Here is a 15419-nt window from a genome sequence, read left to right as displayed (position 1 = left end):
CAGCCCTCTCCGACCTGATTGCTCTCTTGCCACCGTCCTTCGCTGCCTGCAGCCTCCGCAAATCCTCCAGTCCGGAGCATATTGCACATGGGCAGTCCAGCCGCTCACACCACAGCTGCATGTGTGCCTCCTCCGTGCTCCCGTGGCTGGGAACAATCTGTACCTAAGCAGTAGCACGACGGGGAGCAATCACAGCCGGACTGCGCCTGTGCCGACTGGCCTTGACTGGATGACTGACCAGGGCCAGTTGCGGAGGCTGCAGGCAGCAGAGGACGGTGGCAAGGGAGCGATCAGGTTGGAGGGGGCTGGAGGAAGCCCCAGGTATGAATAAATGTTTTATTTTGCCCCATCTCAGGTACACTTTAAGGGGAAGAAATTAAAGGGCATCTGAACTGTCACATGACATAATGAGATAAACAGGCACATATGGCACTAGTCTTACTAAGAAATTGTCTGAAGTTCCTTTCTATTTTCTTGTGTAGAAAGAATAAAAAAAATAATATTTTGTTATCTATGCAAATGAGGCAGTCAAACAGAAGGAAAATGGAAGGCAAAACACACGTATCTGGCTGTGGAAACAATGCTGTTAGGGCAGAGTTCCCCAACCCTGTCCTCAAGGCCCACCAACTGTACATGTTTTGCAGGAAACCACCCACAATCACAGGTGGGGTATTTAGTGTTGCAGGAGAGCTGATTAACTACCTCTGTGGATTTATACAAAACATGCAGTGTTGGTGAGCCTTGAGGACAGGGTTGGGGAACACTGTGTTAGGGCATTAGTTTTCAAAAGGTCCTGGTTCAATAGTTCTGTTTGTTTTTCAGCACAATGAAGCAGATTTTACATTAGACTGTTGTAGCAACTGTTTGCAATGGAGTCTTTAAAATGAATATCTTAAAATGAAAATATGAGACTTTGTTCTATATTATTTATGTTCTATTTATCATTAGTGAAACACATACTGTACAATTAATTATCTAAAAAGTGTATTACTATATCTGTTAAGTGTTTCTTTAATCATTTAGCCATTCATTTCTGTTGGTTACTGTGGACTAGATTTTACTTTTATATTAATGAATCAGTGTAAATATGTTTAAAATACTACTGATACTGATCCTTTTTAGGAAAATTGGCAACTAATAATATCACCACAACATCCAATGTAACCCAGAAGGACCCCTGCGAGATGTTCATAACATGCTCAGTGGATGACAAACGTGACATAAATATAATATGGAGTAGCATAAACAGCAGCAACATCAGCGTAACCCAGAATGTCCTCTATGTGCCATCCACCGATGTCAATGACACCTTTGTCTGCAATGTCAGCAACCCTGCCAGCCACGCCATAACATCTGTGCTTCCATGGGAATATTGTGAAACTGGTAACTATTTATCCTGACATCATATACTTCATATAAAGCTTAACTTGCACAGAGACAGCTAACTAAAGAATATTTGACCTTAGATATTGCCTTTTCATAAGCTATCTTATTCCACTCACATATCTGTTAAGCAGGTTTTATTTATATTTGTTATGAAAAGTTTTAAAGTAGACATTTTTGAATCAGGGTGATACAATTTACTGGCTAATTCTAAAAGTAGTAAAGAGTAAGATACTGAGTGACCACTACTGTACATGAATAGAGTCTGAAGAAGGCCTATTGGCCAAAGTTTACTCTTTTGACGTTAGCCTATAAATGGTATCATCCTGACAGGATAGGATCCAGGACAGTTGACCATGAGGATGCTGGGCAAGCTCTATCTCTGGACATATAATAATAAGCAGACCACACTACAAGAGGAGAGGAGGGGGGCAGCCTCACTAAAGCTACAGTACATACCTGCCTCGCAATGCAGGAAGATGGATCCAGCGAGCGACGTCTCCCTAAGGACTCCCCGATCCATCTTCCGTTCGGTGGGTATGCGCAAAATTACACAACGGGAGCGAATGAGGCTTCAACCCATCGTGGTACTTTGCGTGGGAGTCGATGGGGACCTTAAAGATCCAATCTACCAACACAGTTGTTATCGCCGTGCGACACTAAGCAATGTTTGAATGATTGTGTGCATGTACCCATGTTATGAGATTGTGGAAACGACCGCCCGTTGCTCAAAAAAATCGCCAGTCGTCGGCAAAATCAACAAAAGAATCGTGAGGTGGGTATGGGCCTTAACTATTTCAAACTAAGGTAGAAACAGTGGCGTAGCAAAAGGGGGTGCAGAGGTTGCGAAAGCACTGGGGCACTTGGGCCAGTGGGGCCCTTCCTCAACCACAGTATTAGCTCTCTATTGGTCCTCTGCTAGTAATAATCACTTCTGTAGATGGTTTGAATAGTAGTAATCATTACCAAACGGTTTCCCTTCTTGCACCTCTGACACTGGTTGTCAGGCTGGCAGGTTTTGGTATCAACTGTTCTGTATAGACTGCTTGGGGAAGGGGGGGCCTGGGGGGGGGGGGGGGCAATGTAACACTTGCACTGGGGCCCACAGCTCCTTAGCTACGCCACTGGATAGTAAGTACAACTAAAGGCACTGGCACAGTTAACGGGCACTGTAGCCGGTATGCACAAGCAGTCCCAAAAAAAATTGTTCCTGCAAATAATCTTCCTCAGTAGGTGTATTTGCCTCTATTTGGTGAAGGGGCGCTGAAATACTGAGGGCCTGCAGTGTGATTTGTGTATGGTCAGACACTTTCCATCACAAACTTTCCATCACAAACAAACACAGCCTGTGATCTCCTGCTTTTTTCATGTTTAACCTTTAAAGCCTTTCTGACCAGTGAAAAATTGAAGCTTTCAATAAGCTTTCAGATGCACCATTTAATGTTCCTTCAGATTTCAGCAGAAATTAAAGAAATATGTATCATACTGCTTCACCACTAGCTATGTAATGACTTACACACCATATCATTTACATGTTAAATGCTTCTGATCAAGAAAGGGATCAACTTTGAGATCAGTGTTGCACAAAAAGAATTCCATTCTCAATCGGAAGCACGTCGGACATTCTGAAAATTATCGATCAATGGGAAATTTCCTGCTGATCTGATGGGAAAATTGCATGGTGTGTAAAAGCCTTAATGCTTAAAGTAAACCTGAAGCCAAAAAAGTTAGATATTTAGCCCTGTAGAGGGAAGCCAACCTGGACCCTCTTCTTCGCAGCCATGCTCCTCTCTGTGTGTGAGTGCAGTCACACTGCACAGGTGCCTGTAACGCTGGGTATTAGACGTAATCACTGAATAGATAACTCGTGGTCAGATCGTCCGCTAAAGTCATACATGTGTAGTCAGAAATACTGCGGTACAATAGGACTGAGGCAAGGCTAGGTCAATAACAGGCTGATATCATACACAGGTGGTCAGATGGCTATAGTACAGAAGGCTGAGACAGAGACAAAAACGTAAAACAGGCTGAGGTCATACACTTAGATCAGATGGCTGAGGTACAGACAAGAAGGAGACAGAATCAGAGTGAGGGTTAGCCGGGTCATACACTTAATAACAATCAGAATAATGTACAATTACTATATATATATATATATATATATATATATATATATATATATAGTCTAACTATAGTACATGCAGAATATATCAGCAGTGTCTGCATATATATATATATATATATATAGCTCTGAAAACTAGCTGACTAGGCACAGTAGCAAGACAAGGTCGAGCGTTCAGCGAACTGATAGCTATATCGGACAGTGAGTAACTGAATGCCCAGGGCTTATATAGCAGGAATAGAGCACAGACCAAGCCCCCAGGAAAATCAGACCAATCAGCAACATCACTGCAGCAAGTGTCAGTTGACCGCATTGATCAGCTGACACACCTCAGACACGCCTCCTTAACCTATAAAGGTAGCTCTGAGCTGCGCGTGTCCTCCTAGGGAGACTGTCAAAAACAAGACGTTGACCCACATCTACAGGAGAGCCGGGGATGCGAACATGCTGATTCACGTCTACAGGGGAGCCGAGGATGCAACTGACCAAAGAGGAAGAGGAAGCTTCCTCCGGCTGCTCCACACTATCAGAGCAGCCTCCAGTGACAACACCAGATACGTTTGTAACAGTGCCAGTAGGGTTTGCCCTTACACAGTAGCACTGCTGCTTGTGCGTAAAGAAAAAAGGCATGTATGAGCAGACCCATGCTACTGCACAGTGTATCTGTGCTTGTACATGGGGAAGGCACGGCTGCGATCAGTATTCAACTTTAACTTCTTCCTGACCGTGCATACAAGTATTTACTTTCCCCTGCCCATGCTTCACGATCACGACCGGGGCTGTAAATGTGTACCCAATTTGTTTAACTCGCCGTTCCCGATTACTGCATCACAGACTTGTCGTTCTACCTCTGTCTTGCCAATTCGTGATCTGGGAATAAGAACAGCTCGTTCTCAAATCCGATCACAGTGCCTGTAATGAATGGGATGCTGTGGCAGCGAGACGTAGCCTCTCACTCACAAATCATGAATGTGAACCATAACCTTCCGAGAAGTAAGTGTAGCATCATCCTGCGGCCAAAAAGTAAAATGCACCCTATTACACCATTACATTTACATACATAATTATTAAATTTTAACCCCTTACACCCCTACCCTATAGTTACCAAAATAAAACACTTGAAAAAAAAATTACACCATTAACCTCCTTAGCGGTAACCCCGTGTGTGACACGGGGTAAGCCGCCGGAGGGTGCCGCTCAGGCCCTGCTGGGCCGATTAACATAATTTTTTTTTTTTTGCTGGACACAGCTAGCACTTTGCTAGCTGCGCCAGCACACCGATCGCCGCTGCCCCGCGCCCGATCGCCGCTATCCCTTGCGGCGCGCCCCCCCCCCCAGACCCCGTGCGCTGCCTGGCCAATCAGTGCCAGGCAGCGCCGGGGGGGTGGATCGGGACTCCCTATGACGTCCCGACGTCGCTGACGACGGGGGAAGCCCTCCAGGAAATCCCGTTCTTTGAACGGGATTTCCTGATCGGAGATCACCGAAGGCGATCGAAGCGGGCGGGGGGATGCCGCTGAGCAGCGGCTATCATGTAGCGAGCCCTGGGCTCGCTACATTATTTAAAAAAAAAAACTGCTGCGCTGTATAAAAAATTCCGCCAGGGGGGTTAACAAAAACATAAATAGTTATCTTATGGACTTTTTAATATGTATGTCATGAGGGTATATTACTGTTAATTTTGCAAATAATGGCTTGGAAATAGTAATTTAGTATTTAAAATCACTAAACAGAAAAAATACACTTTTATTTCTAGATAAAATATTATCACTATACATTGTACTAGGGACACAATTTAAATGGTGTAATAACCTAGACAAATAGGCAAATAAAACATGAGGGTTTTATGTATCGAAGCTCATTTTATTTTAAAGCTTTAATGGCTGAAAGCTGAGATCATTTCAATGTGATAAGTAACGATAAAGTTATTGGCAAATGCATGGGAGGAGTATGTGAAAATCCCTCTGGTTTTTAAGGGGAAAAACATGTGGTTGGGATTGGGAAGTGGTTAACCACTTCCTCTCCCATGGGACAAGTAACTCCGTCCCTGCAAAATCCCATAACTGCTTGCAGGGGCGTAGCTACTACGTCCCTCCCCACCACGCATTCCCGCTCGCGCCCCAGGCGCTCGTTACCACCGAGGATCGTTAGCCGCTAGATCAGTGAACAGGAATACAGTTCCCATTCATTGATCTAAGTCCCCATTTAAGTGAACACAGCTGTCCATGAGACGGCGCTGCCATTCATAAAGACCATCCACGCATCACTTCCTCTTTGCGTAGTAATACTATGCATAAGGAAGTCAGGCATGAGGACATCTTGTGGCCAAATATTAAATATCCCTTTGTCTTCAATAAAAGACCTATTTTGACCTTCTTTTTACATTTCAAATTACCTCTTACACTCCCCAATAGTTGCCCCCAACATTTTTTTGAAAAAAAAAATGTACAAATAACAAAAAATACATAAATAGTTACCTTAGGTACTGATTTTTTTTTTAATATGCATGTCAAGAGGGCATATTACTATTGCTTTATAAATTATGGGCATGTAATTAGGGAAGGATGCAAAACTGAAAAACTGCTCTAGGGAAAATTTTTAAGCCTTGCAATAACCGGGACAAATGGGCAAAACAACTGTGTGGAAATTAAATTACGGTACCATGTATTATTTTGAAACTATAAAGGCCGAAAACTGAGAAATAATGATTTTTTTCCATTTTTTTCTTATTTTTCCTGTTAAAACACTTGTAGAATAAAATAATTATTAGCAAAAATTCCCCCTAAAGAAAGCCTAATTGGTGGCGAAAAAAACAAGATAAAGATTGTTTTGTTTTGCTAAGTAGTAATAAAGTTATAGGCAAATGAATGGAAGGAGTGCTGACAGGTGAAAATTGCTCTGTTTTTTTAAGTGGAAAAACCCTTGGAGGTGAAGTGGTTAATGATGAAGATCTAAACCATTAGACTGCCAGCTATTTTTTTTATTTTTTTTTAAAGCAGCTACATGTCAGTAGCAACTTTGTGGGAATCGTGTTTATTAAATATCGTGCCCAAAGCTTCATGTACAAAAGTCTTTATTAGTCAGCAGGGAATTTGTCATTGAGGTAAAAATAAGTTTAAGATAATTGAGAATTATGCTAATTATTATGATGCTTAAATGGACTATCAGATCTTTTAGTAGGAGCATTTGAGTTTAGCTATAGTATAGCCAAACTCTGGCTACTATGGCAGTAGGGGAGTGTATCCTCGGCTGGATATCAGTAGCAGCGGTGAATTGTGCCAGAGTTCAGCTACTATGTTGCCAAACCCCTGGTTGGCAGGTAGCTTAAGGAGGCAGGGGGTACATCCTTACAATGTTTGCATCAGGCAGCAGAAAGTCTAGAACTGGCCCTGTTCTTACCACTGCAATATCAGCACTGCAACAGATATAGCACACTAATCTGCAGTTGTAGCTACACTGTGCTAGCAGGTGCAGAAACTACTCTAAATTGTTATAGACTACTTCAGGTTGTATTCTTCTGTGGCTTTTTAACTGCACAAGTTCTATATTGTTTTTTCACCTTTTAAATTTCAAAACACTTTTTACTAAGGTACCCACAGTGGCGTAGCTAAGGAGCTTTGGGCTCCAGGGCACGTTTCACACTGCCTTCCCAAGCACTCTATACATAACAATTCATATGATGCAACAAAACTTGCAAAGGACATCCACAGTATGAGAGGTGTAAGCAGAGAAGGGGAACAGTATGTAAATGATTACCACTATTCAAAGCATATAGCTTCTATCATTATTGGGGATTTTAATGTGCCCATTGATACCAACTGCCCTACTGTCACTTAACTTCCCAAGCTAGCCTCCTTTTATGACCTCTCACAAAGGTCCTCTACGTTCACCCAAAAAGATGTCCACACTCTGGACTTAGTCTGCTCTACTCTGTTTCTACATTAAATAACTGTTTCCTCTCTCAGATCACAACCTTATAATGTTCACAATCTGTCCCTCCCTGTCTCCACCTTTCCCAGCACTGCACCACACTCACTTACCTAGGAATTATTGCAACCTTGATCTCCAGTCCCTGGCTGATTCTTTAAAATCCCTGAGCAATCTGTCATCCTGCATTTGCCCCATTGCATCAACAGATAACCCTGGTTGATGGAAACCATCAAACAGCTGAAAAGACAGTTTAGAGTGGCAGAGCCACGGTGGAGAAAAAGCACTAGTGCGGAAATTTTTCACATTATAAAAAAAGTGCTGCACCAGCTAAGGGACACCCTTTCCCTTGCAAAACAGTCATATTTAACCCCACTCATCTATTCACAATCCCTTAACCCCACTTTTAACACTTTATACTCCCTACTTGCCCCCCACCTCCTCCCCTTCTTTATTTTTATCAGTTAGTTTGTAGCATCATACTTTATTAGCAAGATTGATACAATACGGAATAGCTTCAAAATGCAACCCTTTTCATCAGTCCAACCATCTACCTCCTTACCTCTTCCTGGTTGCTCACCCACCAGAGACTACTACTTCCCCTCTCTACCTGGCCAGTTACTCACTCACCTCACCCTCTGTAACAACTATAACTGCTTTAACCGAACAGCGCCTTTCTTCTCTAATCTCTAAAGCTTATCTCACTACCTGTTCTCTGGACCCTTTTCCCTTTTATCTTATACCCTAGCTCTCCTCTTTCTTCATTCCTGCTCTAACCACTATTTTCAACCTCTCCATCTCAACTGGCATTTTCCCTTCCTTATTTAAACAAGCAATCATAAGATCACTAATCAAAAAAACTTATTTAGACCCTACAGCTCTCTCTAATTATCATCCAGTCTCACTTCTTCCCTTTGCTTTCAAACTGCTGGAACGACACATCTATTCAGTACTGTCTGACTTCCTGTCTACTAACTCCTTCTTACACCACCTCTAGTCTGGCTTCCGATCTCATCATTCCACTGAAACTGATCTTACTAAAGTCGCTAATGACCTTCTCGTTGCAAAATCCAAAGGCCAATATACTGTTCTAATCAGAGGTGTATCTGGGTAATAAAGCGTCTATTCAAACACTGAAATTGCCTGATCTAAGAGTATATTTGTACAAGTAGCAGCTTGTTGACGCTTCTGATGGGGTGGCAGTGGTGACAGCGGGCAGCACTGATCTGAGGCAGCATTAAGGAGATAGTGGACAGCACAGAATGGGGGCAGGAATGGCGCCCATGGGTGCTATGACGCCCATGGCACTGGCCATGTCTGCACCCCTCAAAATATGCCACTGGTTCACTCCTTGACATTTCCTCTGCCTTTGACACTGTCAATCATGCTTTGCTTTTCCAAACACTCTGGTCACTGGGAGCCATGTGCACATTTTTTTTTCACCCGAGTTATCTCTCAGGAGATCATTTTTATCTTCTCTTTGAAATGACTTTTCAGAATTTTACAATAGAAAAAGTACCTGAAAGTTGGTGAAAATGTACTACTGAATTTATTTTGAGTATTTTTTTGCTTGTTGGTGGGTCAAAAGGTATTTTATGTCAAGGTGTGAAATCATCACCTAGGGGAAAACGCGGGTGAAAAAGTGAATTGCATATGGGCCTGGGTGTCAAGGGCCTAGCACATTCTTGGACTAGTTTGTACCTGTTTGGATGCTCTTTCACTGTCTCCTATTCAAACACTTAATCCTCTCCTCTCCACCCAAGGCTCCGTTCTAGAACCTCTTCTCTTCTCCATCTATGCTCATGGCCTGGGGCAATTATTATGTTGTTTTTGTTTATAGTATTACCTCTACGCTGATAACACTATACTATACTATTACCTATTACCTTGAGTCCTTGGCTGTATTTCTGCTATTTCTGCATTCATGTCAGGGGCAAACGCAGGATTTTTTAGGGGGGGATTCCTGAAAGGTCCAGAAGCACTTATGTCCCCGAGTGCTTCCGAATACAGGTGGCTCCATACTGCCCATGCACAAAATTGCGCTGACGTATTATGGAGCTGCCTATCTTTGGAAGTACTCAAGGAAATTAGTGTTTCTGAGGGCTTCTGGTAGCAGCAAATTTGAACAGGGGACAGCGCTGGAACAACTCCCCAAGAGAGGAACAGGAGATAGACTTAGTTTGAACAATTCAGTGGAATATGCCACATAGGCCTCGATTCATAAACAGCAGTACGATAAAAAAATCTTGTCGGGAAAATACCGCTCTCGGTATTTTCCCGGTCTGTGTGCTAATTCATAAAGATTTCCCCAGCTGCCTTTGGAGGTCGGTAAATTACCGCAGCCCATTGAGCGGTAGAGTAGAGCAGTGTCTCGATTCTCTCTTTGCCCTGCAGAAATGAATCACACAGACGGCTCTCTCTGGCTCTCCCACTGATGACTCAAACAGATGAGTCACACAGTCTTTCCCTGCCTGCAGAAATGACTCACACAGACGGCTCTTTCCACTGAAGACTCAGACAGATGAGTCACACAGTCTTTCCCTGCCTGCTCAAATGATTCACACAGAGGTCTCTCTAGCTCTCTCCACTGATGACTCAAACAGACTTCGGATCTCTGCACTTTTGCATTCATCTGAGCTGTCAGAGCTGTCGGTAACTTGTTATCGCCTCACTAGAGGTGTCGGTAACTACCGCCAGGCTTACCGCTTGTTGAAGGCTTTATGAATTGACATTTGCTGACAATTTACTGACATGTGTTGTCGGTAACTGCAGCCAAGTCTGTAATTTATCTCCCTGGTCGGTAATGTCAGCTTTTCATGCGGTAACAGCCTTTATGAATTGACATTTTGCTAAGTGGTCGGTAAAGTCTGCTGTTTTCAGCATTACCGAATGAGGTAATGCTTTATGAATCGAGGCCATAGTGTCACATAGCGCAAGCGATACCCATATGATGCAGGGATATATGCATCTGCGGAAGATGGCAGTGCTATATAAATACTAAATAATAATAATTTGCCTCACTGGGATTGCACTTTTATTTAGCTTTCCTGTATGACAAGAAGACACAGCCAGCCAGCACTAGGGGAAGAGGGAAACAAAGGTGAATGAAAGAGGGCTGGTGTACACCAAGAGTGCTTCTGAGCGTTTTTCAAATCGACAGTGATTTCAAAAAAGTGCTTGGCTAATGTTACTCTATGAGGGTGTTCCCACAGCAGCGTTGTGATTTTTTTCAAAATCACAAGTATACTGCATGTAGCATTTTTTTGAGCGATTCATTCAGAAATCGCTTTGAAAATCGCTTCACAAAATCGCACTCACTAATTGCTAGCAATTGCTATTGTGATTTTGGCGTGCACTAGCCCAGAGAGAGGAGGAGTGGAGAGAGACTGAGAATAGCCTGAGATGGAGCAGAGAGCTTATCTGTATTGCAGTCCTACATCACACAGAGGCTACTTGCCTGTGATAGGACTACTGTCCCTGCTGGTCTCTCACACAAGTCAGAAAGCAACCCTCCTGGAGTCTAGGGTCTGTCAAAAACTTTTCACCTTGTTTAACACCTTATCAGCACATGCAGTCATTATAACAATGAGAAGATACCAGACAGATTTTTGCCCACAGACCCTCCAGGCACGCTCTGCATCATGCTGTGTATATTTACAAGCTTGACTGCCCTTTAACCTCTTGAGGACTATGGGCTTTACCTCCCCTAAAGACCAGGCTATTTTTGTCAAAAAAGGCCACTGCAGCTTTAAGGCCAAGCTGCAGGACCACACAACACAGCACACCAGTGATTCCTCCCCCCTTTTCTCCCCACCAACAGAGCTCTCTGTTGGTGGGGTCTGATCACCCTCCCTCCCCCCCAGTGTTTGTTTGTTTGTTGTAAATATTGTTTTTTAAAAAAATAAATCTGCATATTTTTTCCCTCCCTTACTCCCACCCCACAGCCAGCCTTTAACGCCGATCGGCTGTCATAGGCTTCTGCCTATGAGAGCTGATCGCTCTCTAGTGTCCCATGGGGACAGCCGTGTCATACGGCTGTCCCCAGTACAGCACTGCTGCAGATCGCAGCGCTGTACAATGTAATTAGACTGCGTTTCTGCCGTCTAACAGTCTCCCCTCCGCCCACTAACAGGAGATGTGCGCACAATCTCCTGCACTGCGAGCCCCAAGGACTTTACACCAATCAGCGTTAGCTGGTCCTGGATAGTGTACGTAAGTAAAATAATACTCACAAACCTGGGTTACCTTCTAGGCAACCACTGTAAATGCAGGCGGGTGATTTAAGACCTGCCCCCACTCAGGATTAAGAAGTCGCTCTCTGTAGATTGGAAATAAGGGGGGTATATTACTCAGTTATCGCAAGAAGTGAACAGAGGTGCGAACCGGATAAAATATACTAAAATCTTTAAAATTGCTACAGAGGCAGTGGTGGACTTACCTCCCCGAAGCAGACATGAAACTGTCAGTTTTCAAAAAAGCAAAGATTACCCCTGAATAGTGTTGGGCGAACAGTGTTCGCCACTGTTCGGGTTCTGCAGAACATCACCCTGTTCGGGTGATGTTCGGGTTCGGCCGAACACCTAATGGTGTTCGGCCAAACTGTTCGGCCATATGGCCGAACTAAGAGCGCATGGCCGAACGTTACCCGAACGTTCGGCTAGCGCTGTGATTGGCCGAACGGGTCACGTGTAGTGTTGGGCGAACATCTAGATGTTCGGGTTCGGGCCGAACATGGCCGAACTCCGAACATAATGGAAGTCAATGGGGACCCGAACTTTCGTGCTTTGTAAAGCCTCCTTATATGCTACATACCCCAAATTTACAGGGTATGTGCACCTTGGGAGTAGGTACAAGAGGAAAAAAAAATTAGCAAAAAGAGCTTATAGTTTTTGAGAAAATCGATTTTAAAGTTTCAAAGGGAAAACTGTCTTTTAAATGCGGGAAATGTCTGTTTTCTTTGCACAGGTAACATGCTTTTTGTCGGCATGCAGTCATAAATGTAATACATATAAGAGGTTCCAGGAAAAGGGACCGGTAACGCTAACCCAGCAGCAGCACACGTGATGGAACAGGAGGAGGGTGGCGCAGGAGGAGAAGGCCACGCTTTGAGACACAACAACCCAGGCCTTGCATGAGGACAAGAAGCGTGCGGATAGCAATTTGCATTTTGTCGCCATGCAGTCATAAATGTAATACAGATGAGAGGTTCAATAAACAGGGACCGGAAACGCTAACCCATCACAGATGTTCATTGTTCATGTTACTTGGTTGGGGTCCGGGAGTGTTGCGTAGTCGTTTCCAATCCAGGATTGATTCATTTTAATTTGAGTCAGACGGTGTGCATTTTCTGTGGAGAGGCGGATACGCCGCCGATCTGTGACGATGCCTCCGGCAGCACTGAAACAGCGTTCCGACATAACGCTGGCTGCCGGGCAAGCCAGCACCTCTATTGCGTACATTGCCAGTTTGTGCCAGGTGTCTAGCTTCGATACCCAATAGTTGAAGGGTGCAGATGGATTGTTCAACACAGCTACGCCATCTGACATGTAGTCCTTGACCATCTTCTCCAGGCGATCGGTGTTGGAGGTGGATCTGCACGCTTGCTGTTCTGTGTGCTGCTGCATGGGTGTCAGAAAATTTTCCCACTCCAAGGACACTGCCGATACCATTCCCTTTTGGGCACTAGCTGCGGCTTGTGTTGTTTGCTGCCCTCCTGGTCGTCCTGGGTTTGCGGAAGTCAGTCTGTCGGCGTACAACTGGCTAGAGGAGGGGGAGGATGTCAATCTCCTCTCTAAAGTCTCCACAAGGGCCTGCTGGTATTCTTCCATTTTGACCTGTCTGGCTCTTTCTTCAAGCAGTTTTGGAACATTGTGTTTGTACCGTGGATCCAGAAGGGTATAAACCCAGTAATTGGTGTTGTCCAGAATGCGCACAATGCGTGGGTCGCGTTCAATGCAGTCCGAGGCCGAAGAGGTCATAGCCTAGGGTCACAAAACCTGTTTATTTGGGCAATTTCAATGGTGGCGAGTCTGACGTACATAAATCGCAGCAATGGCCGTTAGCAACGTCTGAATCTCACGAAATGTCTCATGCAGGTAGAAGACATATTGTTAGACCTGGGCTCCAAAGATGGGTTCCCTACATCTCTGCAAACCAGAGTTACAGGGCTCCAAATTTGGTAAAATCACCCATAGGCTTTCATTGGGCCTCCTATTTACAGTTCCAAAATCTCACATCTTTTCAAAGGGCAATTACTCAGCAGTGGCAAATTTTCTAGCACTGTAGGGACCCTTAGGGGGAACATGACTGGTGAGTTTCGGGCCCCTAGGCCAAAGAGGTCATAGCCTAGGGTCACAAAAACCTGTTTATTTGGGCTATTTCAATGGTAGTGATGGTGACGTACATAAATCGCAGCAATGGCCGTTAGCAAAGTCTGAATCTCACGAAATGTCTCATGCAGGTAGAAGACATATTGTTAGACTTGGATTCCAAAGATGGGGTCCCTACATCTCTGCAAACCAGAGTTACAGGGGTCCAAAATTGGTAAAATCCCCCATAGGATTTCATTGCCTCCCTATTTCACTTTCCAAAATCTCACATCTTTTCAAAGGGCAATGGCTCAGCAGTACCAAATTTTCTAGCATTGTAGGGACCCTTAGGGGGAACATGACTGGTGAGTTTCGGGCCCCTAGGCCGAAGAGGTCATAGCCTAGGGTCACAAAAACCTGTTTATTTGGGCTATTTCAATGGTAGTGATGGTGGCGTACATAAATCGCAGCAATGGCCGTTAGCAACGTCTGAATCTCACGAAATGTCTCATGCAGGTAGAAGACATATTGTTAGACTTGGATTCCAAAGATGGGGTCCCTACATCTCTGCAAACCAGAGTTACAGGGGTCCAAAATTGGTAAAATCCCCCATAGGATTTCATTGCCTCCCTATTTCACTTTCCAAAATCTCACATCTTTTTAAAGGGCAATGGCTCAGCAGTACCAAATTTTCTAGCATTGTAGGGACCCTTAGGGGGATCATGACTGGTGAGTTTTGCCACTGCTGAGCCATTGCCCTTTGAAATGGTGTGAGATTTTGGAACGGTAAATAGGAGGCCCAATGAAAGCCTATGGGGGATTTTACCAATTTTGGACCCCTGTAACTCTGGTTTGCAGAGATGTAGGGACCCCATCTTTGGAATCCAAGTCTAACAATATGTCTTCTACCTGCATGAGACATTTCGTGAGATTCAGACGTTGCTAACGGCAATGGCTGAGATTTATGTACGCCACCATCACTACCATTGAAATAGCCCAAATAAACAGGTTTTTGTGACCCTAGGCTATGACCTCTTCAGCCTAGGGGCCCGAAACTCACCAGTCATGTTCCCCCTAAGGGTCCCTACAATGCTAGAAAATTTGGTACTGCTGAGCCATTGCCCTTTGAAAAGATGTGAGATTTTGGAAAGTGAAATAGGGAGGCAATGAAATCCTATGGGGGATTTTACCAATTTTGGACCCCTGTAACTCTGGTTTGCAGAGATGTAGGGACCCCATCTTTGGAATCCAAGTCTAACAATATGTCTTCTACCTGCATGAGACATTTCGTGAGATTCAGACGTTGCTAACGGCCATTGCTGCGATTTATGTACGCCACCATCACTACCATTGAAATAGCCCAAATAAACAGGTTTTTGTGACCCTAGGCTATGACCTCTTCGGCCTAGGGGCCCGAAACTCACCAGTCATGTTCCCCCTAAGGGTCCCTACAATGCTAGAAAATTTGGTACTGCTGAGCCATTGCCCTTTGAAAAGATGTGAGATTTTGGAAAGTGAAATAGGGAGGCAATGAAATCCTATGGGGGATTTTATCAATTTTGGACCCCTGTAACTCTGGTTTGCAGAGATGTAGGGACCCCATCTTTGGAATCCAAGTCTAACAATATGTCTTCTACCTGCATGAGACATTCGTGAGATTCAGACGTTGCTAACGGCCA

General features: G+C 44.2%; 1 protein-coding gene across 8 annotated transcripts in view; it reads left to right on the top strand.

The window, feature by feature from the left end:
- LOC137532689 (T-lymphocyte surface antigen Ly-9-like) overlaps positions 1-15419 on the top strand; it is an 883190-nt gene that overhangs the window by 698657 nt on the left and 169114 nt on the right. For 7 of the 8 annotated variants that reach the window (XM_068253506.1, XM_068253510.1, XM_068253509.1 and 4 more), the window contains one exon: positions 1123-1383. The exons of the other annotated variant lie outside the window; for it this stretch is intronic. In XM_068253506.1, coding sequence (XP_068109607.1) covers positions 1123-1383 — 261 coding nt within the window. The remainder of the gene's footprint in view (positions 1-1122; positions 1384-15419) is intronic. 8 annotated transcript variants of the gene reach the window in all.

Source organism: Hyperolius riggenbachi, chromosome 9, assembly GCF_040937935.1.
Source record: "Hyperolius riggenbachi isolate aHypRig1 chromosome 9, aHypRig1.pri, whole genome shotgun sequence".
Classification (NCBI taxonomy): domain Eukaryota; kingdom Metazoa; phylum Chordata; class Amphibia; order Anura; family Hyperoliidae; genus Hyperolius; species Hyperolius riggenbachi.
Note: the sequence above shows the minus strand (reverse complement) of the source record. Positions and strands in the feature narration are given on the sequence as shown.